This window comes from Gambusia affinis, linkage group LG22 (assembly GCF_019740435.1).
Source record: "Gambusia affinis linkage group LG22, SWU_Gaff_1.0, whole genome shotgun sequence".
NCBI classification, from domain to species: domain Eukaryota; kingdom Metazoa; phylum Chordata; class Actinopteri; order Cyprinodontiformes; family Poeciliidae; genus Gambusia; species Gambusia affinis.
The window spans coordinates 247,590-269,221 of NC_057889.1; the positions used below are offsets into that span (position 1 = coordinate 247,590).

At 49.5% G+C, this 21,632-nt stretch overlaps 2 protein-coding genes and 1 long non-coding RNA gene across 9 annotated transcripts in view; 1 reads left to right on the forward strand and 2 right to left on the reverse strand.

Moving 5' to 3' along the window:
• Positions 1 to 870: 870 nt before the first annotated feature.
• LOC122825549 lies at positions 871 to 2,376 on the reverse strand. The gene is made up of 3 exons (XR_006369664.1): positions 2,243 to 2,376; positions 1,611 to 1,714; positions 871 to 1,085 (listed from the first exon to the last, which is right to left on the reverse strand). It is a non-coding gene; the product is annotated as an uncharacterized LOC122825549 (long non-coding RNA).
• On the forward strand, positions 2,320 to 6,003 carry ndufaf7 (NADH:ubiquinone oxidoreductase complex assembly factor 7). 2 transcript variants are annotated; one of them, XM_044106983.1, is made up of 10 exons: positions 2,320 to 2,680; positions 3,644 to 3,804; positions 3,886 to 3,966; positions 4,091 to 4,201; positions 4,276 to 4,498; positions 4,616 to 4,674; positions 4,755 to 4,868; positions 4,936 to 5,079; positions 5,143 to 5,316; positions 5,390 to 6,003. In XM_044106983.1, exons 1-10 carry the CDS (start codon positions 2,584 to 2,586, stop codon positions 5,609 to 5,611), a joined length of 1,386 nt encoding a protein of 461 aa, XP_043962918.1. In that variant the 5' UTR covers positions 2,320 to 2,583; the 3' UTR covers positions 5,612 to 6,003. The 2 variants fall into 2 exon arrangements, with proteins under 2 accessions (XP_043962918.1, XP_043962919.1); XM_044106984.1 differs by having other exon boundaries at positions 2,560 to 2,680; positions 3,648 to 3,804.
• Positions 6,004 to 6,137: 134 nt separating this feature from the next.
• LOC122825538 (serine/threonine-protein kinase D3-like) overlaps positions 6,138 to 21,632 on the reverse strand; it is a 28,225-nt gene continuing 12,730 nt past the window's right edge. For 2 of the 6 annotated variants that reach the window (XM_044106974.1, XM_044106977.1), the window contains 19 exons: positions 19,249 to 19,463; positions 17,185 to 17,656; positions 14,136 to 14,274; positions 12,884 to 13,015; positions 12,654 to 12,808; positions 11,851 to 12,040; positions 11,699 to 11,776; positions 11,153 to 11,324; positions 10,955 to 11,078; positions 10,645 to 10,722; positions 9,698 to 9,968; positions 8,905 to 8,957; positions 8,755 to 8,827; positions 8,574 to 8,680; positions 8,333 to 8,494; positions 7,803 to 7,901; positions 7,459 to 7,726; positions 7,125 to 7,210; positions 6,138 to 6,332 (listed from right to left, as the gene is read on the reverse strand). In XM_044106974.1, the coding sequence (XP_043962909.1) occupies positions 6,159 to 6,332; positions 7,125 to 7,210; positions 7,459 to 7,726; positions 7,803 to 7,901; positions 8,333 to 8,494; positions 8,574 to 8,680; positions 8,755 to 8,827; positions 8,905 to 8,957; positions 9,698 to 9,968; positions 10,645 to 10,722; positions 10,955 to 11,078; positions 11,153 to 11,324; positions 11,699 to 11,776; positions 11,851 to 12,040; positions 12,654 to 12,808; positions 12,884 to 13,015; positions 14,136 to 14,274; positions 17,185 to 17,451 (2,628 nt within the window). In that variant the 5' untranslated portion in view covers positions 17,452 to 17,656; positions 19,249 to 19,463 and the 3' untranslated portion in view covers positions 6,138 to 6,158. Of the gene's footprint in view, positions 6,333 to 7,124; positions 7,211 to 7,304; positions 7,347 to 7,458; positions 7,727 to 7,802; positions 7,902 to 8,332; positions 8,495 to 8,573; positions 8,681 to 8,754; positions 8,828 to 8,904; positions 8,958 to 9,697; positions 9,969 to 10,644; positions 10,723 to 10,954; positions 11,079 to 11,152; positions 11,325 to 11,698; positions 11,777 to 11,850; positions 12,041 to 12,653; positions 12,809 to 12,883; positions 13,016 to 14,135; positions 14,275 to 17,184; positions 17,657 to 19,168; positions 21,606 to 21,632 lie in introns of those variants that run through there. The other 4 variants (XM_044106975.1, XM_044106976.1, XM_044106978.1 and 1 more) reach the window with 4 other exon arrangements.

Here is a 21,632-nt window from a genome sequence, read left to right on the forward strand (position 1 = left end):
TCTGATTGGCTACAGCGAGTCAGCGCACCTTCTCCGCAGCTTGCTGCGACTCTGAGGTTCACATCTCAGCTGGAAAGTTTAAAAGTAACTTAAAGTAACTGACTAAACTCTGGGTGAGTAACTTTGGCCTCTAGATCTGCAGTTCGGAGAGTTTGGACCGAATCAGACCCAGATCTGCTCAGAAGAAATGAATGATCCGACTGGGTCTGAATTGTGAAGCGGTTCTGAACAGTTCTGTGGACCAGGACTGGTTCCGACGAGCAGAAAACAGTTCATAACCTGACGTTGTGATGTATGGACCGGTCCAGTCTGTGCGCTCGGCTCGGTGGCGCCTCCTGCTGGCCTGCGGGGCTACAGCCTCTTCCGGTAGGCGGAGACCGGGAGCTATCTCACGACACCTGGCTGTCGAAGGTTCCGTTCTGATCAAACCGGACGGATGCCACGCAGAACCGCTGAGGTTCCGGTATCTTCGGTCCAGACGAGGCTGGAAAGACTGGGATAGTTTCCGGTCCAGTTCCAGTATCTGGTCCAGTTTGGTGAAGACCAGGAGAATCCAAACTGGATCAGAACCGGGTCCATATGGAGGAGGCACTTGCAGCGGGTCAGAACCAGAACCAGATCTACTCTGACTGGACCAGCACAGTCTGAAACCCTCAGTCTCCAGAACCAGAAGTGGTTCTGCAGGGGAAGCTTGTGGGTCCAGTACAGCGGTTCTGAACATTCCCAGGGCTTCTCCTTATGTTCATTCACAGCCTGGCAGTGGCAGCATCATGCTGTGGGAGGGTTTCAGCCTGCTGTCTTTTAATCCAGATTATAGTTTCTAGTTATTCCATCCCAGCTTCATGTTTCTGTTTTTAATATTTTTCCTACCTGCTGAATTCACTGCAGAGGATCAACAAAGTTTGTTTCTGTCTGTATGTCTTCAGTTTTTCTGTCTTTAAAGCGTCTTCATCAAGCTCTGCGCTGGCGGCAGCTTACTTTCACTTATTGATCACTGTGGGATCAATGCAGAACTTCTGAACATCTCAGCGATGCTTTAAGGTTGACCGGTCCTCTGCAGCTGAAGCGCTCAGCTGGTCATGTGACTGCAAAGACAGAAAGTCATCAGTTTGAACTATAAAGGTAAAGGTAGTTTTATACATTTTCAGCAACAAGGCAATACAAAGTGCTTAGTAACTTTAGCAACTATGACTGGTCTGCAGGAAGATGGAAAGTGGAGCAGCAGTTTGTGAAATCTCATTTATCCTCGGCGTGTTTCTAACAGCCGAATCTGGATTGCTGCGATAAACCAGAATCTATTTAACTGGATTGATGTCAGAGTTGTGAGCTTTAAAGCGACTGGTTTGGGAGAAGTGGAGGTTGGTTTCCTCTCTTTTTTTTTTTCCCCCACCAGGGGTTTTTTGTGGGCTCTGGTGTCCCTTATTCGAAAGTAGGCTGACAGGAAAGGGGGAAGACATGCAGCAAACGTCAGCTGGGTCCGGGAATCGAACCCGCAACTGCCGCATTGAGGACTGAAGGCCTCCAAATGTGGGTTGCACTGTCCCCTACGCCACCACAGCACGCCCGTTAGTTTCCTCTTTTAACAGGAACTTCCTATTAACTTCACTCACCCAGCACACACACTCTTTTCCCTCCTGCCCTCTGGGAGACGTTACAGAACCACCAGAACCCGGAGCAGCTTCTTTCCCACAGCTGTCTTGCTTTTGAACGCCTCCTGACATAAAACATAAACTATAAGGACTGAACTCCCCTATCCTCTCATGCAACAATAACACATGGACTATCCTCACACACACACACACACCATGGAAGTTCTCCTCACACACATATACAATCTGTAAATCTTATCTGCCATTATTTATCTTGTATTATAAACCCACTAATACATATATAATCCATTTCCTAACATTCTTGTATAATCTGTATAATCTGTGCATATAGCTCCCATATTTATATTTATATTTATTCTTGTACAACTGTAAATAAATATTTATATCCTGTATAGCACTTCTGGATAGATGCAAACTACATTTCGTTGCTTGTACTTGTGACGGTGCAACGACAATAAAGTTGAATTCAATTCTATTCTATTCTATTAACAGAAACAAAAACAGAAGCGTTGTTTCCACTAGAGGGTGCAGTTTACCCGATCAGTGCTTCGGGATGAAGCCGTAACAGATAAAACAGAAATAAAATACAGATTATTATGTTATTATTACTGATTTGGCGTTTTATCATTTACCTTCATTTATGTATTGACCCACTATAAATATAATGTAGTTCCGCCTCCCCAGCAGCAAGTGGCGCTGTCGGACCACACCAGTTCCTGGTAAACGGTGGAGCAGCCGCTGTTAGCTTTAGCTGTGCCAACTTCAGGAGGACTCGGTGGCTTTTTGACCCTCTCTAGTGACCGGTAACCTTTCCAGGCAATTGTCTGACCTTTAGTAGCCTGGAGGAGACCCGCAGCTTTTGCTCTGAAGCCAGTTTGATTTTAGCCCGGACATTAACCCACCGCTACGCAGGTTAACTAATGCCAGTTGAGTTGTCCCAGAGCGGCTACAGGAAGTGACGCTCACCGGCGCAATGAGGATGAAGGTCTGTCAGCAGCTGCTCAGTAGAGCCTTCAGTCACCGCGGAGCCGCATGTGCCTGTAGGACCGGCTCAGTGACACCTGACACAGGTAGACCCACCAGAACCTCACTCACACACAGCTCACCTGCTCAGATCCACGGTTCACCTGTCAGACTTCACCTGCAGCAGGCGGGAAACTTGAAGCAGAAACACCTGGCAGGTTCAGTACAGAGAGAATCAGAACATGTGTTAACTGACCCGGTTCATCTTAATCCAGAACCCTCACCTGAGCTTCTCCAGCGTTCAGCTCATGACGTCACAGATGATTAGGATGATACCATGTATAGTCCGGTTTACCAGCTGTTATAACTAAATACGATAAGAGATCATATTGATGTCAGGAGGCCATTTTCAGTGACAATAATAATAATAATTATTATTATTATATTTATTAAAGGGCTGCACAGTGGTGCAGTTGGTAGAGCCGTTGCCTTGCAGCAAGAAGGTCCTGGGTTCGATTCCCGGCCCGGGGTCTTTCTGCATGGAGTTTGCATGTTCTCCCTGTGCATGGTGGGTTCTCTCCGGGTTCTCCGGTTTCCTCCCACAGTCCATAAACATGACTGTCAGGTTAACTGGTCTCTCTAAATTCTCCCTAGGTGTGAGTGTGTGTGTGAATGGTTGTGTGTCTCTGTGCTGCCCTGCGACAGACTGGTGACCTGTCCAGGGTGACCCCGTGACCCTGCCTCTCGCCTGGAACGTAGCTGGAGAGGAACCAGCAACCCTCCTGACCCCATTAGAGACAAGATGTTAGAAAATGGATGGATGGATAATTATTATATTTATCATATTATTATAATATTTACATTTAAAACTGGAAGACATTTTGTTTATTTATCCATAAATAAAAAAAAGAATTATGAAATCTCAGGAAACTAAACTATCAGAACCAAACTGTAGATGTTTGGTTCTGCTCAGCTGTATTTGGACCAGAACCCGTTCGGATCCAGAACTCAGTGGAACCCATTTGGTTCTGCTCAGTGTTCCCGACCAGACTGACTTCTGTGTTCGACAGGAAGGTGGCGCTGTGTTCCGTCCGTGTCGTTGTGCAGCTCCTCAGCCCAGGACAGGAAGTCCCGCCCCTCCATGCTCAAACACCTGAGCGCCAAGATCCGCTCCACCGGGCCCATCACCGTGTCCGAGTACATGAGGGAGGTTCTGACCAACCCAGTGGCCGTACGTCTCACCGCCAGGCTGGGGGCGGGGCTTAACGCGCCTCCTCATAGGGGCGGGGCTTAACGTGTCTCCTTCCTGCAGGGTTACTACGTGAGGAAGATGATGCTGGGAGCGGAGGGAGACTTCATCACATCTCCAGAGATCAGCCAGGTGTTTGGAGAGGTGAGTCTGTTTGGATCAGAACCCGTTTGGGTCACTGGTCTTCAGAACCAGAGCCTGATGATGATGATTACGATGAGTGCGCTGAGGAGCAGGCGTCTGGTTCTGACCCGGTTCTGGTCTGCAGCTGCTGGGCGTGTGGATGGTCAGTGAGTGGATGGCGGCGGGTCGGCCCGGTCGGTTGCAGCTGGTAGAACTGGGCCCGGGGAAAGGTTCCCTGATGGCAGACGTCCTGAGAGTAAGACCCATTCTCTGGTTCTGGAGGTTCTGGTTGGTTCTGGTTGGTTGATGCCGGTTTTGTTGTCTCCCCAGGTGTTCGGCCAGCTACGCTCTGTAGTGGGCGGAGCCGCTGTGTCGGTCCACCTGGTGGAGGTGAGTCCGGTTCTGAGTCGGGTCCAAGCCGAGACGCTGACCGGAACCAGCGGCCAGGAGGCGAGCGGCGAGTCGGACCCGGACGGCCCGGCGTACCGGCGCGGGGAGACGGCAGCCGGGGTTCCGGTGTCCTGGTACCGCCGCCTGGAAGACGTCCCTGCAGGTGAGAACCGGGCCGGGTCAGAACCGAGTTTCTGTCAGCGTTTTCCTGAGGCGGCGCCAGAGGGTCAAACATTCAGCCTGGCTGACCTTTGACCTCCAGGTGTTTCTCTGCTTTCAGGTTTCAGCATCTTTGTTGCTCACGAGTTCTTCGACGTTCTGCCGGTCCACAAGTTCCAGGTGAGACGGCGACCTGCCGCCGCACCTGTCCTGCCCTAAACCCTCACCTGTCCTCACCTGTCCACTGTCCCCGCCCCCAGCGGACGGAGAAAGGTTGGCGGGAGGTTCTGGTGGATCTGGATCCGGCCGACCCGGGCCGGCTGCGGTTGGTTCTGTCTCCGGGTCCGACGCTCGCTTCGTCCTCGCTGGTCCAGGTGAGGAGCCGAGCGGCGGGTCGCCTGACGCTCTGGGGGCGGGGCTTACCCAGGTGTGTGTGCGCAGGCCGGCGAAGGGCGGAGCCACGTGGAGGTGTGTCCGGAGGGCGGAGCCATCATCCAGCTGATGGCCCGCCGGATCCGGCAGCAGGGAGGAGCGGCGCTGATCGCCGACTACGGCCACGACGGAACCAAGACCGACACGTTCCGGGTACGCGGCAGGCCGCCGGGTCCGTTCTGTTCCGGTCCGGTTCTAACGTGCGACCCGTTTCAGGGCTTCAAGGGCCACCGGCTGCACGACGTCCTGTCGGACCCCGGCGGCGCCGACCTGACCGCTGATGTGGACTTCAGCTACCTGCGGCGCATGGCGGGAGGGGGCGTGGCCTGTCTGGGCCCCGTCACCCAGAGGGCGTTCCTGAAGAACATGGGCGGCGACGCCCGCATGCAGGTGGGTTCTGGTTCTGACCCGCAGCATGCAGGTGGGTTCTGGTTGACTCCTGGTTCTGCTCGGTTCTGTCCAGGTTCTGCTGAGGAACTGCAGCGACCCGTCCAGCAGGAAGCAGCTGATCCGGAGCTACGACCTGCTGACAAGCCCCGCCCACATGGGCGAGCGCTTCCTGTTCCTGTGTCTGCTGGCGCCCGGCCGCCTCGCCGCCCCACCCACACCCACCGGCCTGAAGCTGGACAGGAAGAGCCCCGCGCCACTTCCTGTGGCCGGCTTCTCCGAGCTCCGCTTCTCCTGACCCGGATCGAAACCAGGTTTAGAACAGAAGTCAAGTAAACACTGCAACAGACTGAAACCAGTGTTCCCAGTTCAGCTTTAATGGTTTTGTGCTACAAAAGTAGAAAAGTTCTCAGGTCTTCGTCAGTCGGTGAGGAAGAGGAAGCAGAAGTCAGCCTGGCTCGGTTCAGAACCGACTACACATCAAACGGGTTGGATTCTGATTTTCCTCCAGATCTGAAGTTAATCTGAGGTTTTTTTCTGCTGCTGAAACAGGAAGTGAATTCCTGGGATTAGGAAAGCGTTGCGGGATTAATCCAGGAAGTTAATCAGCAGAGTGGAGCCTCTGATTATGGATTATTAGATGAAGCTGTGAATGGCATCAGTGGTTCTGAGAATAAAACTGAAAATAAATTAAATTCTGGGTTGATTTCCTACTGCAACCTGAGGGGGCGCTGCTGAGTCCTTTATGTCAGCCTGGATCACTGGACCTGGTCGGGTAAACAGAACCAGCGTTCTGGTTGCCTTTGCAGCTTTGAGACAGCAGGTTGTCATGGTAACTGATTCCTCTAAGGGTCTTCGTCCATGTCGTCCAGGTTGGGAGACATGATGAAGTGGGTGGGGTAGTGCAGCCCGCGCTCGTCGGCGTACTCCTCCCAGCGCGCGTCGTCGCTCTCATGGGTGATGTAGCGCTCGCCGCGCCGCGTCTCAAACTCCCGCAGGTCCAACCACGTCTGGTAGTCCTGCAGGGACGAGACAGGGACATATTTAGCGTTAGCTACACACTCTGTTGATGTAGCTCTTAGCGTTAGCTGCACACTCATTTAGCATTAGCTACACTCTGTTGATGTAGCGCTTAGTGTTAGCTACACACTCATTTAGCATTAGCTACACTCTGTTGGTGTAGCGCTTAGTGTTAGCTACACACTCATTTAGCATTGGCTACAAACTCTGGTGGAGCGCTTTAGCATTAGCTACACACTCATATTTAGCATTATCTACACACACTGTTGGTGTAGCGCTGGGGTCTCAAACTCCAGTCCTCGAGGGCCGCAGTCCTGCAGTTTTTAGATGTGTCACAGGTACAAAACACTGGAATGAAATGGTTTAATTACCTCCTGTGCAGCAGAGGCACATCTAAACATTGCAGGACTGCGGCCCTCGAGGACTGGAGTTTGAGACCCCTAGTGTATTGCTTTAGCGTTAGCTACACACTCTGTTGGTGTAGGCTATAGCGTTAGCTACACACTCTGTTGGTGTAGCGCTTTAGCGTTAGCTACACACTCTGTACTACTAGCTTTTTAGTTAGTGCTGCCCAGGGTTAGGGTTAGAGTTAGGGTTGGGGTACCCTGAATAAATGTTTCATTAACCAGAATCTCGAGAATATGTCTGACCTATGAGCCAGATTATCCTGCAGTAATCCATGTTTACGTGTCAACAAATTGGAGCGGATAAAATCAGAGGAACAGAACTAGGAAGGTTCTGCTGCAGCCAGGTCGGATCAGGACTGAAGCTAGCGGCTAGCGGCTGGTTACCTGCAGCCAGGGGTGGCTCAGTGACTTGTCCACGCTGAAGCGCTTCCTCATCTTCACCTGCAGCAGGTTGTTGATCAGGTCTTTGGCTGTTGGAGAGGAAATCAGTCAGGAACCAATCAGCTCCACGTTCTCGCCTGGCGCTCCGTATAAACCTTTATTAACAACACGTCTGTTCTGTTAGCCTCCAGGTGGCGCTCTACCTACCCTAGGTACAACATGAGTCTAGAAAATGGAATAAATTGTTTTAGTTTTATGAAAGTTTTTCTGAAAAACTTCATGGAGACAGAATGATACTTTCGGTCCGGACTGTAACCATGGTGACCAGGTGACCTACCTTCATCTGAGATCTCCTTCCATGGGTTGGGCGGGTACATGAAGGCGGCGTTCTGGATCTGGTCGTTGATGTCCTCGTCCTCGTTGAAGGGGAACGTCCCGCTCAGGCTGACGTAGACGATCACGCCCACCGACCACATGTCCAGCGACCGGTTGTAGCCTTTACTGCGCAGAACCTCCGGCGCCAGGTAGGCCGGCGTGCCGACCACCGAGCGCCGGAACGACTTCTCCCCGATGATCCGGGCGAAGCCGAAGTCGCAGAGCTTCACCTGCCGGCGAACAGGAAGTCAGTGGGATTCCTGGCTCTCAGAACCCGGATCTGCTCAGAAGCGGGTCGGTTCTGACCTGAGGACACGGCTCGGCCGAGGCCAGCAGAACGTTCTCGGGCTTCAGGTCACAGTGGACGATGTTCTTGAAGTGGAGATGCCTGAGAGCCACCAGGATCTGAGGAGACAACCGGGTCAGAACATCTGGTTTGGGTCAGAACATCAGGTCGGCTGAGATTTCAACAGAACCGGATTCACCTGTTGCTTCTGATGAGATCCACATTTAGTTTGAGGCAAAATATTGAGTTAGCAAGTGAAATATTTAGTTTCTAATGTAATGTTTAGATTAGTTCTATATTTACCTATTTTAAGCTAAATTTGTAGTCAAGTGAAAGCTACACAAGTAGCTTAAAGCTAAATATTTACATAGGAAGCTAATTATTTAGCTAACCAACATTAGCTATTTCAAGTTAAGCTAAATATTGAATTTAAAACTAATTAATTAGCTGGACTGTTCCTGGTGTGAACGCAGCCTGTCTACATTTTCCTCCAAACAGTAGGACGGTTGTGAATGGTTCTGGTTCCTCTGGTTCTGTTGGTTCTGCTCACCTGCGTCACCAGGAACTTGGTGAGGCGTTCTGGCAGCCGGCTCTTGTCGCTGGATAAGATCATCTCCAGCATGTCTCCATGGAGCTTCTCCATGACAACAAACACCTGCTCAGGTGTCTCAAACATGCAGTCCAGGTTGACGATGCCAGGGTGGTGGAGGTTCTGTGGAAATGGACCAGAACCGGACCTCGATCAGCAGCGGTTGAGAGGAATGGCGCCCCCCGGTGGTGGAGCGGCGTACCTGCAGGATGGCCACCTCGTTCCTCAGCTGGCTCTCCTGCTTGGTGGGGAACCGCATCTTATCGATGATCTTGATCGCCACGTCTCGGCCCGTCTTCCTGTGTTTCCCTGCAGAACGTGGACGGAATCGGGTCGTGTCGGGTCGGTTCTGGAACTTTTATCAGCCGGCTGGAGTGTCTCACCTCCGTAAACGATCCCAAACTGTCCTGAGCCAAGAACCTCGTCGGCAAAGATCTGGTACACCGAGCTAATGTCCTGCAGAGAGAGAACCGGGTCAGAACCAGGTCCAGTTCATCAGAACCAGGTCAGAACCTGACAACAGGATGACTCACCACGTTCTCCTGTATCTGGGAGTTGGACACGGATATGCTGATGGAGAGTTCCTCTGTAAACAGCAGAGAGGTTACAAGCTGCAACCAGCAGGCTTTTATTGTGACATGCCTGACCTCACTTCCTGTGTCTGTGCTGCACTTCCTGTCCCTTCCTAACATTAATCCGTCCTGACAGCGGAGCGCTCCGGGCCGCCGGGCCCTCATTGATTTCAATCTGGGGCCGATCGATGGCGGGCTGATGGGGCCGCGCTGCGGTCAGCTCACGCTGCCGGGTCAGAACCTCGGCCATGCATGGAGTTAATGCTCGGAACCAGAACCGGGTTCTGACAGCAGGAACCAGCAAACTTCCCCACAGTCTGAACTGGTTTAAACTGGTGTGAGTCCAGCAGCCTGTGAAGGGATGTGTTTCCATGGTAACTGGAGCGGAGCGGTGAACGGTTCCGTCAGCAGGGCGTCACGTTTTGCTGCTTCGCTCCTGGAAGCTGAACAGGACGCAGGCGGAACCAGAACCCGATGGAGCAGAGCTTCTGAAAACATTTGACCTGTCTGGAAACCATCGGGTCACGATGTCGGGTTTTAAAGTAAAATAGAACTTTAACAGCCTCGGATCACTTCAGCATCAACCTCTGGTTTGAAATCCTGGACGGACTAAATCTGGATTAATTAATGAGTCTAAACCCAGTTGAACCAGGTTTAGTCCCTAATCCAGTTAAACCTGCTCCAAACCGCATTAGTATGACCAGTTCACCCCACCAGTTCACCCCACCAGTCTAACTTGGTTCTAGGAACTCACTGTGGTCCTTGCTCGGCCCGGCGCCGCCGCTCGCCTTGGGGGTGACGGGCATCAGCGCCTGTGTGATGGCCTTCTGCCAGCTGCGCCCCACAACCCGGCCCACTCCGGACGCGGCCGGCGCCGGACCGTGGGGCGGCCCGCCCGCGTCCTCCCCGACGTAGTAGACCGTGGAGGCGGTGATGACCTCGAAGCAGTGCGGGGTGCCGCCCTGGGCAAGATGGCCGAAGTCCTGGGCCGCCTCCACCCGCAGGATCTCGGACAGAGGGATTTCCTGCCGGGAGAGAGAGAGTTCCTGAGAGGAGAGGATTCATCCCTCCATCCGTCCTGAACCAGTCAGAGCGGCTCTCCGCCCGGCCGGGGCTCGGACCAGTCGGGATGCTCCTGCTGTGGTAAGCGCAGCCGTTACCATGACGACCTGTTGTCTCAAAGCTGCAGCAGGTCGCCTCATGAAAGCAGAGACGAAGCTGCAGGGTCAAAGGTCAGGCATCACATCAAGGAAATGTCTGAGATTTATTGACTGGATCCATCCGCTGCTGAAAGTAGTTCCTCAGATTCCTCCTGAACAAAAATCGAGCCGAGGCAGCGCAGAAGCAGAGAACAGGAACACGTTTTCCTTCCACCAAGTTTTCCTTCCATTCAGTTTCAGAATCAGGAAAATATTTCTAATATTTTCTTGTCATGAAATGAGTCAGAGATGAACCCAGAGAACCTGACCAGCTTCTACTGGCTCTGAATCACCAGTAGAACATCTAGATTGAGATAAATGCACTCCACACTTTTCAGATTTTGATTGGTAAAAATGTTGAGAGCCAGGAATCATTTCCTTCTGCTCCACTTGTCCCTGAAGATCCCAGCAGAAGTTTGTAAACCTGAGGATGTGGCTGCGGTCGTCATGGTAACGGCATGAAGCAGACCCGTGTTGCAGACGGGTCCGCTCGCTGTCCTACCTTGTAGAACTTGGCCCCACTGTCGTTCTGGAACAGAGTCAGGCTCTTGGTGTCCAGCCTCCAGTAGTGCCTCTTCCTCTGCAGACACACACACACACACACACACACACACACACACACAGCATCGTCTTCATCACCTTCATCAGCACTTCCTGTCTGAACGTGTCAGAGGGAGGAGATTCCCTCGTTTGGGGATTTACGAGTTGAAGGAACCTCAGAGGGATGTAACTTGGTCTGGTCTGACCGGGTTCTGGGCTCAGACCCAAAACCAGACCTCGTGGTTCTGGTTCTGAGGCAGCGGCGGGCTCACCAGGTTGTCCCGGCTGCTGTAGTGGACCATCCAGCCCTCCTTGACAACGGCAGAGCTCCTCCTCTTGGTGTGTTTCACCGACTGCACCACTCTCATCAGAGGGATGTTGCTGCTGGTCGACGGGCTGCAGGAGGAACGCCAACTTCCTGTCAGAGGCGGGTCTCCTTCCTGCTGACCAATGGGAGGCGGCCGTCTCACCTGATGGCTCTTGCCGTCTCCTCGTCTTTCTCTGCGTCTCCCAGGGAACCGTCCATGAAGAAGAGTTTGTCCTCGAGCGTGGACGGCTCGTCCTGCTCGTCCAAACTCTGACCTCCGTCGCAGGCCTCCACCTCCATGGAGGCCTCGGGGTCCAGACTGGGGCTGAGTGGCTCTGCACCGGAATCAGAACCACAACCGGACCGGACTCAGTCACCACATTACAGGACCTGGTTCTGCTCGTTTACACACACAGCGTCCAACCATCTGTACATCCAACCAACCATCCAACCATCTGTACATCCAACCATCTGTACATCCAACCATCTGTACATCCAACTGTAAATAAACAAACTCTGCCCCCAGGCAGCCCTTCATCAGTGTATCTGCCCTCTTTCTCCATCTTTCTTTGGTTTTTGTTGTCTTCAATAAGTGCTGATTGGAGCTGATTGGTGATCAGCAGCCACCTGAAGCTCCTGGATCGGGTAAGTGGTTCTGTTCGGTTCTATCCAACGTGGATCTGCTACAGACTGAAGGAAGGGAACTCACCTCCGTTGAAGTCCACCTCCCCCAGACAGTCCCGAGGAACTTTGGCAGCGCATCGCTTGTGGCAGTTGAACTTACAATCTGCAGCAGAGGACATGAGCAGGTCATCCTGCAGTCCAGCTTCTGCCTGTACTGGTTCTACTGGTTCTGCTCACCTTTGCATTGCAAACCCTGTCTGAAGAGCCCCTTCAGCAGCCGCTTGCAGAACTGGCAGATGGTGGGCCGGGTGTAAGTGTGGATGGAGAAAGTGTGGGGGACTTTAACCCGACCCAGCACCATCTTCTCCATCCAGATGGGACGGCCGCTCAGCAAGGAGTTACGCTTCCCGGCTCCCAGCAGGGGGCGCTGTTGGTAGAAAAAAAAGCATTTAGCAGAGGCTAACGCTAAGGCGCTAGATCCACACAGTAATTAGCAGAGGCTAACGCTAAAGTGTTATTTGTACAAAGAGCTGTAGTTGCACTGAACCCAGCAGCTCTTTTCATTTCTCTATTCTAACATTTAAATCTGGTCGTTTATTCACAACATTACAGGAATTCTGATTCTACTTCAATCTAAACTTCAGTCCACTGAAACAACAAAGTTTTGGACCCAAGAGAACCTTAGGGATCAGATCTGACCTCTGACCTGCAGGAATAACAACGCTACTACTGCTGCTGGGAGGTTCTGATTGGGTCGGGTTCAGGTTCTGATCTCCATGATTAATCAAATTGCAGTGATTGACCTGCAGCATCAGACACTGTGTGTGTGTGTGTGTGTGTGTGTTCTCTCTCTCTGTGTGTGTGTGTGTGTGTGTGTGTTCTCTCTCTGTGTGTGTGTGTGTGTTCTCTCTCTCTCTGTGTGTGTGTGTGTGTGTGTTCTCTCTCTCTCTCTCTGTGTGTGTGTGTGTGTGTGTGTTCTCTCTCTCTCTCTGTGTGTGTGTGTGTGTGTGTTCTCTCTCTCTCTCTGTGTGTGTGTGTACCTCCTCCAGCGGTGTCGGGGGCAGCTCGGTGGAAGGCGGTCGGGCCACAGACAGGTTTGGACCCGGCAGAGAGATGTTGGACAGCCGTCTCTTCCTGCCGCTGCAGTTGTTGGGGATCTTAAAGGCGCAGCGCTTGTGGTAGTTCAGGCCGCATCCTGCAGGGGGAGCGCATCTGGTGAGCCGACCTCCTGCTTCACTAGCGTTAGCGTTAGCCCGTGGCGTCTCTGTACCTTCACATTTGAGGCCCTGCCTCACCAGGCCCCACAGCATCTCGCCGCAGTCGTCGCAGAACGCCGGCGCCTTGTAGGAGTGAACGTAGAGCGCGTGCGGCCGAATCTGGAAGTCTCCCTGCGTGGCGAGCGCTGAAACACGGACAACAAGAAGAGTCGGGAAAACGTCTGCAGCCTCCACAGGATCGGATGGAGACGACCGGAGAACCGGACCGGAACTTCCTGTTTCCACAGAGAGCAGCCGATCTGCCTGTCTGCAGATTTATTCCTGTTTAATGATCGGCCCACAGCATCACTCCTACGCTCACAGAACCAAACCTCAGAGCCATTACAGCAGAACCTGCAGAACCAATCAGAGCTGAAATATCCTGGCACTGAGTGACAGTGGGCGTGTCCCTCTGCTTTCTGCTCTCTGATTGGACAAAACCAGCAAGTGATCCAGCAGTGGGAGACATCCTGGCCGGCTACATTCAGAAGTTTCTGAATGTTTTACCGGGTCAGAACCGGCATCACTCTGAGGAAAAACCCTGAGAGTCAAACTGGGATTAAACTCCTGAAATATTTCATTTTTTATAAATCTTCCTGATGAATTTCCTCAAATCTTTAATGTCAAATTAATGAAGCAGTTTTAGAGAAAAACATGGATCAGATTATAATCTGATCAGATTATGAGCCGGTGGAACCAGCAGCTGCTGCCTTGCTTCATGGCTGCCATTTGTGCAGACAGGAAGTGCAACTCCTGCACGGCGCTGCAGCTTCCTGGAGGAAGTTCTGCCAACCCGTTTCATCCTGCAAAGCGACTCGAATCTGCACCGCCGCCCGGGGCGTCAGGCGGCCTGCTGACATGGGGCAGGAAGTGACATCACCACCTAGATCTCTGCGGTTCAGAGAAGAACGGCGCTGACAGGAAGTGCGCTCTGAGTTCATCAGTAGGCGAGACGAAGAGGAGAAGGAGAAGAATAAAAGAGGCCTCTGGAGAACCTCAGGGTCGGGAACCGAGGTCCAAACGGGCCCAGAACAAACAAACCCACCCATCCAGAATCATGTTCTGGAGGTTCTGGAGCACCATAAAGGAATTCTCTATTCTACTCTGTAAAAGCTCAAAACCTCACCAAGTAGTTCTGTCTGCTTTTATCATAAATCTCCCAGTTCAGTAGGACCCAGTAGAAACCAGTAGGACCCAGTAGAAACCAGTAGGACCCAGTAGGACCCAGCACCCCCTCCTGCCCCCCCAGTAGGCCCCGCCCCCTACCTGACACCACGGCCTCCACCAGGTCGCCCTCCTGGATCTCGTCGGCGGTCGCCAGGCGCTGCAGGATGTTGCTGGACGTCGGATCGTGGCGGAACAGCAGGATTTTATCGTATATCCCGAAAAATCCACATTCTGGGAACTGAGAGCCAAACAGGGCGGAGTCAGAACGTTCATCCAACCGACCTGTAAACTCCAGGGAACCTAACAGAATCTGATCAGAACCATTCAGCCAGAACCGGGTTTCCAGAACCTTCCAGTAAAAAAAGGTCCGGCTCTGATGCCTCAAGTTTTAATCTGATGTACCGGCCCTTTAAGAGACTCTTCTACACCTGATGATGAAGATGCAAATCCTCCCAGATGTCTGGTTCTGATCCGAACCGTCTGAGGCCCAGATTGCCTCTGTCCAGATGTTATCAGGGATGGGAACCAATCAGCTTCCAGCTCCTTATCAGGTGAGTGCTGGGCTTTGCCCTGGGCGCTGACTGCCAGGCAGATTAAAACTTCCTGCTGCAGAACGTCCTGCTGGGTTCAAACCGGAGCGCTGCAGGTCCGGATGGTCCGGTCCGATTGTCTGGACCTTCAGGTCGAGATGGAGCTCAGGTTAATCCCATCGGATTCCCTCCATCTGGACTCCAGTTGTTCTGGAAATCAGCTGACTTCCCATCGGTCCAGAGACCGGGAACGTTCTGGAGGAAGTTCAGCTCAGGTCCGACAGCAGCTGGTTCTGATGGACCCGACTTTAATGGAGCCAGCAGATAATCCAGGATAAATCGTGCGCTAATGGCCGCCGGGTCAAGGAGCCGCAATTAAAGGATTAACAGAACCTCTGATGAGCTCTAACCGGGCCTACCAGAACCACACATACAAGAACCCGACCTGTCAGAACCAGCTGGTGACTACGAGGACATGCCTCAGACTCTGAAGGTTCTGGTTCCGGTTCTGAACATCTGACCAGAAGGTGGAGTTCTGGATCAGCCGGTTGGAGACCCGATGATTCCAGAACCCGATCAGAACCTCAGAGCAGCCCAAACAGCAGCCACTGAAGCTGCAGCACCACCTGTCCTTGGTTACCACGGTAATCAGCAGAGAGGACGTCACGTCTCCATGGTGACGCAGCAGAAATGTTGAACTTTGGGTTCTGGTCCTGAACCGTCTGGCGGAAAAGTTCTGGTTCTGGTCCCTAAACTATCCCAGAACCATCCAGAACCATGAACAGTAAAGGTCTTGGTTCTGTTCGGTCCAAATGGAGATCCAGATGTTTGAAAACTCTGGAACCGGATCTCTGGAGTCAGACCCCACTGAGTGCCGGGACGGTTCTGAACCGGACCAACCGGACCTCTGTTCCCTAACAGAACCATATTTATGACAGCTTGGACAGACCTTCCGGGTTCTGAACCGGTCCAGGACGCAGTGGGAATGTAGGGAACTTCCCGTTGTCCCTGAACGCACCGCAGCAGAGCCGTGACATCATCCAACACAAAAGCAGGAAGCAGAAGATTCCCGCCGTGATGTCACTGAGCGAGCCGGGAATCAGACCTGGACACGCATTCCGCGGTCTGGAGCAGAACCCGGCCTGGACTGGACTGGATCCGACCCCAGGATCTGGAAGTTGATTCTGTTTCCAACCAATCAGATCTCAGTTTTCACTTTTCCAGAATTATTCAGGAAGCTGCTCCGCTTCCAAAAAATCCAATAAATCACTTGATCTGATGTCCATTAATAAAAATGATAAAGATTTCATAATAAATATCCGATAAATAATCGGAACAGAAATGTGCTAAAAATGTTTTTACACATAATAAAAATAACAAAACAACATTGAAATAAAATGCAAATGCATATAAATATTATTTTTAAAAAAAGATCTGAACTTTCTGTTCAGCAGAATCAGTTTTTTCAGTTTTAGAAATTATTTTTGTGTTGTTTATAAATAAATAAAATGAGAGTTTTCTTGCTTTTTGTGTTTGAATTGATCAGAAAATAGATTTATTGTATCGATCTATTGATATGTATCATATAATGATCATTTATCGAGTGGCTGGCGGTTGGACGTAAAGTTGTGCGACTCGCTCCGTCAGCAGGAGGGCGGCGCTGACGGCTCCTTGAAAACAAGCAGCAGCTGTCAAACAGGAAGTGGAGAGCGCTGACGCTGCAGCAAGCAGGAAGTGGCATTCCCTGAGAGAAGACTGTGTGTGTGTGGGTGTGTGTGTCTATGTGTGTGTGAACAGGTGGTGTGTTCAGTTCCAGTGGTGAAACAGAAGATGCTGAGATAAGATTCAGCTCACAGCAAAAGTTAAACTGTCGCGACTCCTAATCCCGGATCATTGTTATCCCTGATCTGGTTCGGATTTCTGATCCAGTCCAGGCTCCCAATCACCAGCCTGTTCCCCTCCTGGCCTGTGGGGGCGCTGCACCAACAACCACTGAAGGAAACCACACAAAAACCTCTGAAGACACTGAGAGCAACTTCCTTTTTCACCAGATGGAAACAAGATGGAGGCGTCAGATTTTATCTCTTTAGTCTTTGGCTGAAGACCAGGAGACATTTCTGCTGCTAGCGCTAGGCTAGCATGTTAGCTTTGGTTGGATTTACCCAGAATGCCCTGCGCTGTAGTCCACTTCCTGTCTTTTGGAGCGGTCTCTGGTCCACTTGGCATTCACAGTCAAACCAAACCCAGACCGAGGTCTGGAGGACCAGAGGTCAGAGGTCAGAGGTCGATTAGTTTTCACATCTCACCAACCGGACAAACAGTTGGTGAGATGTATAACAAACGGTTATAGACAAACGGACTGGAGTCGGATTGAAGCACACTGAACAGGGCTGGTGGGACTGATGCATCCTAATTTAAAAGTAAATAGGTAGCTTGAAGCTACATACTTAGCTTGCTAACTAACTACTTAGTTGTCAAGCTAAAGCTATGTGTTCAGCTAACAGCTAAACATATAAAGCTATATGTTTGACTTGCTAACTAAATATTTGGCTCAAACTAACTAGTTGTAGTTTGAAGTTACGCGGCTCCTGCTGAAGCGTCTCTCAAACCCGCCATACCTTTTGATCCACGATGGAGCAGACAAGCTCTCGGACCGCCAGCAATGACATATCTCCGGGGTCAAGGGTCACGGTCTCCCTGGTGAGTCCGATCTGCAGCAGGAAGGAGACCCCCTGCAGGGAGCCCCTGGAGTTGGTGGGGCTGGGGCCCGTCTGGCTGCCGTCGGACAGTCGGCCGCAGACGGCGGCGGGCGGGCTGGGCGACGGCGTGGGCGGAGCCTGGTTCTGGGCGGGGCATGAGGGTGGCGGGCTGTTATCGGCGGACATCTTGTGTTGTCAGAGAGAGAGAGATCTGCCAGGTGGAGATGCTCCGTCAGCCGACGGTGGTCTGGCCCTCCACTTCCTGTCTGCTGGCCTGCTGCTTCCTGTCGCCGTGGAGCATCTCTGTTTCCAGGGAGATGACGCTCAGCTGGTCAGGGAAACACCGGGTTTGGGTTGGAACCGGACCGGTCCACACTCAGAGCGCCTGCATCTGGAAACACAGAGAAGGAGAGGACAGAAAGGTCAAAGGTCAGCTACTCGGACGTTAGGATCAAAGAGCTGCAGTCGGAACCAGAACCAGATTTATTGGGCCAGACTGAGTCACAAATAAAGAATTTCACAGCAAGCAGATGTAAAAAATAAATGACAGACAACCAGGATGTAAATTAAAACTAATAACTGACATAAACATGAGAAGTCTCATTCTGCTCGGAACACCTAGCGCTTAGCATTAGCTTCTGCTGAATGCACTGTATGTTTATCGCTTTAGCATTTAGCATTAGCTTCTGCTAAAACATATTTACATAGAACTTTAATATTAGCTTCTGTCAATTATTGTGTTGATGTAACTCTTTAGCATTAGCCAAACCAATGTAAGGATGAAGGAACAATATGTTGATGTATTTAAAGACAGAAAACTAAAACAATTGTTCTAACAGAGCAGAACCTCAGGATGTCAGCTGTTCATGTGTCCATCTGAGCGACCGCCTCTATAGCGCCACTTGAAGACTAAACAGTTTGTGTCCAGCATATGTGGGGTCTGCAGGTCTGCAGAGATGCTAACTGCCTCTTTCCTGATCCTTGACCTGTACAAGATTTGAACCATCTGTTGATTCAAACTGGTCTCTGAAGCTGGAATGTCAGAATGATTCATCTGAACAAACTGGATCTGGTCTGTTGAACCTGGAGCCTGGAGATAAACCTGGAGTAAAACCTGGAACCTGGAGTTAAACCTGGAACCTGGAACTGAACCTGGATATTTCCTGCAGAACTCACCAGGACATTTCAAGTTTCTTAACTTTCAACTAAAGGTGATCAAAGTGAAACATTAAATGTGTTGGATTGATAATCTGAGGCTGGATTTAGGATTGATAATCTGAACAGGAGGGAGGATTACCTGTCTAAATTAAAAAGCTCTGACAGGATTCTGCAGTGTTTACCAGGAAGGTTCAGAACCGGACTCAGGACCCGGTTCTTCTCACCAACAGTAGCTCAGTTAATTGAAGGTTTCACATCCTGTGGATGTTCGGTCTGGTTGGTTCAGTCAATCTTTGAGTCCAGATCAGAATCAGATTTCAGGATCCTGTTGGACACAAACGGCTTTTCAAAGCGAGTCATCCGATCCGGTTCTGTCCCACTAAAGTTTCTCTCAAACACGAAACCTAAACTTGAGAAGAACGACAGTTATATGAGAAACTGATTTTGGTGAATTATCCCATCAGACCCACAGATTCCATCCTCCTCTCTAATATTTCATCATTTCTATAATATGAAATCGATGTGAGGAAGGTCACAGGTTCACATTCTGATTTTTCCACGAACCATCGGCGGTTTAACTCTTTAAGAACCAGCAGAACATCTGGAAACATCTGGACCAGAACTCAGCTGAGAACCGTAATGAATTAATTACCACAGAGGAAGAAATCAACTGCAGCAGATCTGACAGCAGCTCGATCCTCAAACTGGATTTTAGAGTTTGAAAGACGAAAAACTTCAAAACTACCTCCGATTTCACAGCGTCCATCCAGAACCGAGCCCTACATGAACTGTTCCCTCGGAACCAGCCGGATCCTGCAGCAGTACCTGCGAGTCCAAAGGTGTCGGTCCTCCGGTCGGATCACGCAGCTCCAGGCCGAGGATGGAGCCGCTATTCTCCGCCAAACTACGGCGACGGTCCGAGCGGCAGCGGGTCGGAGCGGATCTGAGAGGAGACGATCTGTTACAGAGCGGGGAGGGCTCACTCCGAGCAAAAAACCCAGGACCAGACACTGGGGAGAGGGCTCACTCTGAGGTGATTTCTGAGAGGACGTGAGCAGAGAGAATAGAAATGTATTTAAAGAAGAATGATAAAGTTTTGCATAGTTCTTATACGTTGTACAGAGTTTATTTATAGCCATTATTAATTTTCAAGTTATGTCCTTATTTAGTCCTTTATATATTCAGGTCAATAATACTTAACTGGCTAAAAGCAAATTAAACTTCAAAGTAGAATAGAATCATAAGGAGAGGGTTATTTTTATACAATAATTTTCATTACTTGAACTTTTGTTAATTTTTGCTACATCTGAGCTGTTTAATTATTTCTAATACAATTTCTTTACATGTGTTTTATAAAGAAACAATTTAAATGCCCTTTAATATGTTTAAAGTAATTCATCTTTTCACGATAACACTGTAGAAACTGACGGACATCATTTTTATAGACAATCTTTGTACTCTGTGGTTTTATTACACGAGTGCTGCTTTTTGTCGCCATCTTTTGGTGAAAATAAGGCATTACAAGCAACAGTAATTCAGACATTCTTTAAATTTAAAATTGTAATAAATGCTTTTCCTCTTTGAGCATTTATAAACTAGTAATAAAACTCCCGAACATAAAAAGTCACTTTATCATCTGTAAAAAGTTCATAATCATGTTTTTGTTCTTTGAGTTGTTTCCCTGCTTCATCGGTCCAAACCCGGATCAGTTTAAACTCAGAGCAACGCTGCAGTGGGATCAGGCTAACTCCTGGAGGTGAAGGAAAAACTTCCATCCCAGATACTTTAAATAGAGATATTTAACTTAATTATATATGAAAATACTTTGTGTAGGAACAAACATTTCTAGCAAAAGTTCATTAAAAACCAACGTTCTTTTACAAAATATGTGCCAATAATATGAGAATACAGAAGAGTTAACCTATTATATGGAGCTAAATTGAGGCCAAAAAGGTTATTAAAAATGTTGAAACTGAAAAGACAAAGTAAGGAAGAAGACTTGACTCTGAAAAGTAGTTAATTTTTAGTTTTATAGTTAGTTTATTTATGGAGCTAATTTGTAGATATTGAGCTGGTTTAAATTTTTTTTAGAAATGAAAAATAATTTTGAACTGAAAAAAATAAATAAATAAAAGGTCTGAAACTGAAACAAAAAGTTCAAAACTACATTCAGAAGCTTTTTCTAGTTTCAGCTCTATTTGTGAACAAACCAAATTAGATCTACAATATCAGTTAGGAAACTAAAATGTTTCTGGGACAAGAAGTTATTTTTTCAAATAAAACCATTTTAAATGTAACTAATCTCTGCAATATTATGATCCATAAAACTGAGGAACTCAGAAAAAACTAAAACTGAAAGAAAAAGTAGAAACAATTGAACCAAACAGGCAAAATATCTGAGGAGTCATGTATGAAACACTGCGCAGTTTCACTCTAAAACTTGGCGTACAGATAAATTTAGAAAAATGCGGCGCACAAGAAAAGTCCGATATGAAGCCGTTGGCTTAGAGCGGCTCAACTTTCATTCATTCATCACAATTTAGAAACAGAGCAGCTGCCGCTCCGCCTGCCGCCTCCACAAATACATCTTAATGGAAATGAGTAGAAATAGCAGGAGGTCTGAAGCCGTAACCACGGCAACGGTAAGTAATAAATCAGCAGATCAATCTGATCTCTGATCAATGGCTCCATGTTCTCCTCAGGTAGCGGCTCACCTGGATGCAGCTACTGATGGACCTGTGATTGTCTCCACACCTGATCAATAATCAAACTGTCTGATCAGCCCTGGTTTCTCTTTAGGGACAATAAATAGATTCATTCAGACCAGGAGTTTCATCTTTATGAGACTCAAACTGAGCAACATGATTGTTGACGTTGGACTGAGGTTTCACATCCTTTATTTCTATTTTCTGTATTTTCTGTTGGCTTATTGTCTGAGGATTATCTGAGGATAAACGGGTTCAGTTTCATCGTTTAAACGATAAAATATTAAAATCATAAATCCTGGGGTTTGATGCTTCCTTAGTTTATGTATATTTATGCAAACGTTCATTTTTACATGTCGACTTGTCAGTAAAATATGGCGCCACACATCTGGTGTGCGTCCTCTGGACTCTGGGATCCAGATGTATCTCAGGTGCTGCTGCCAGCAGGGGGCAGAGTTTCCGTTCCAGTTCATACACCTGAAATAAAAACAGGAATTTATCAAG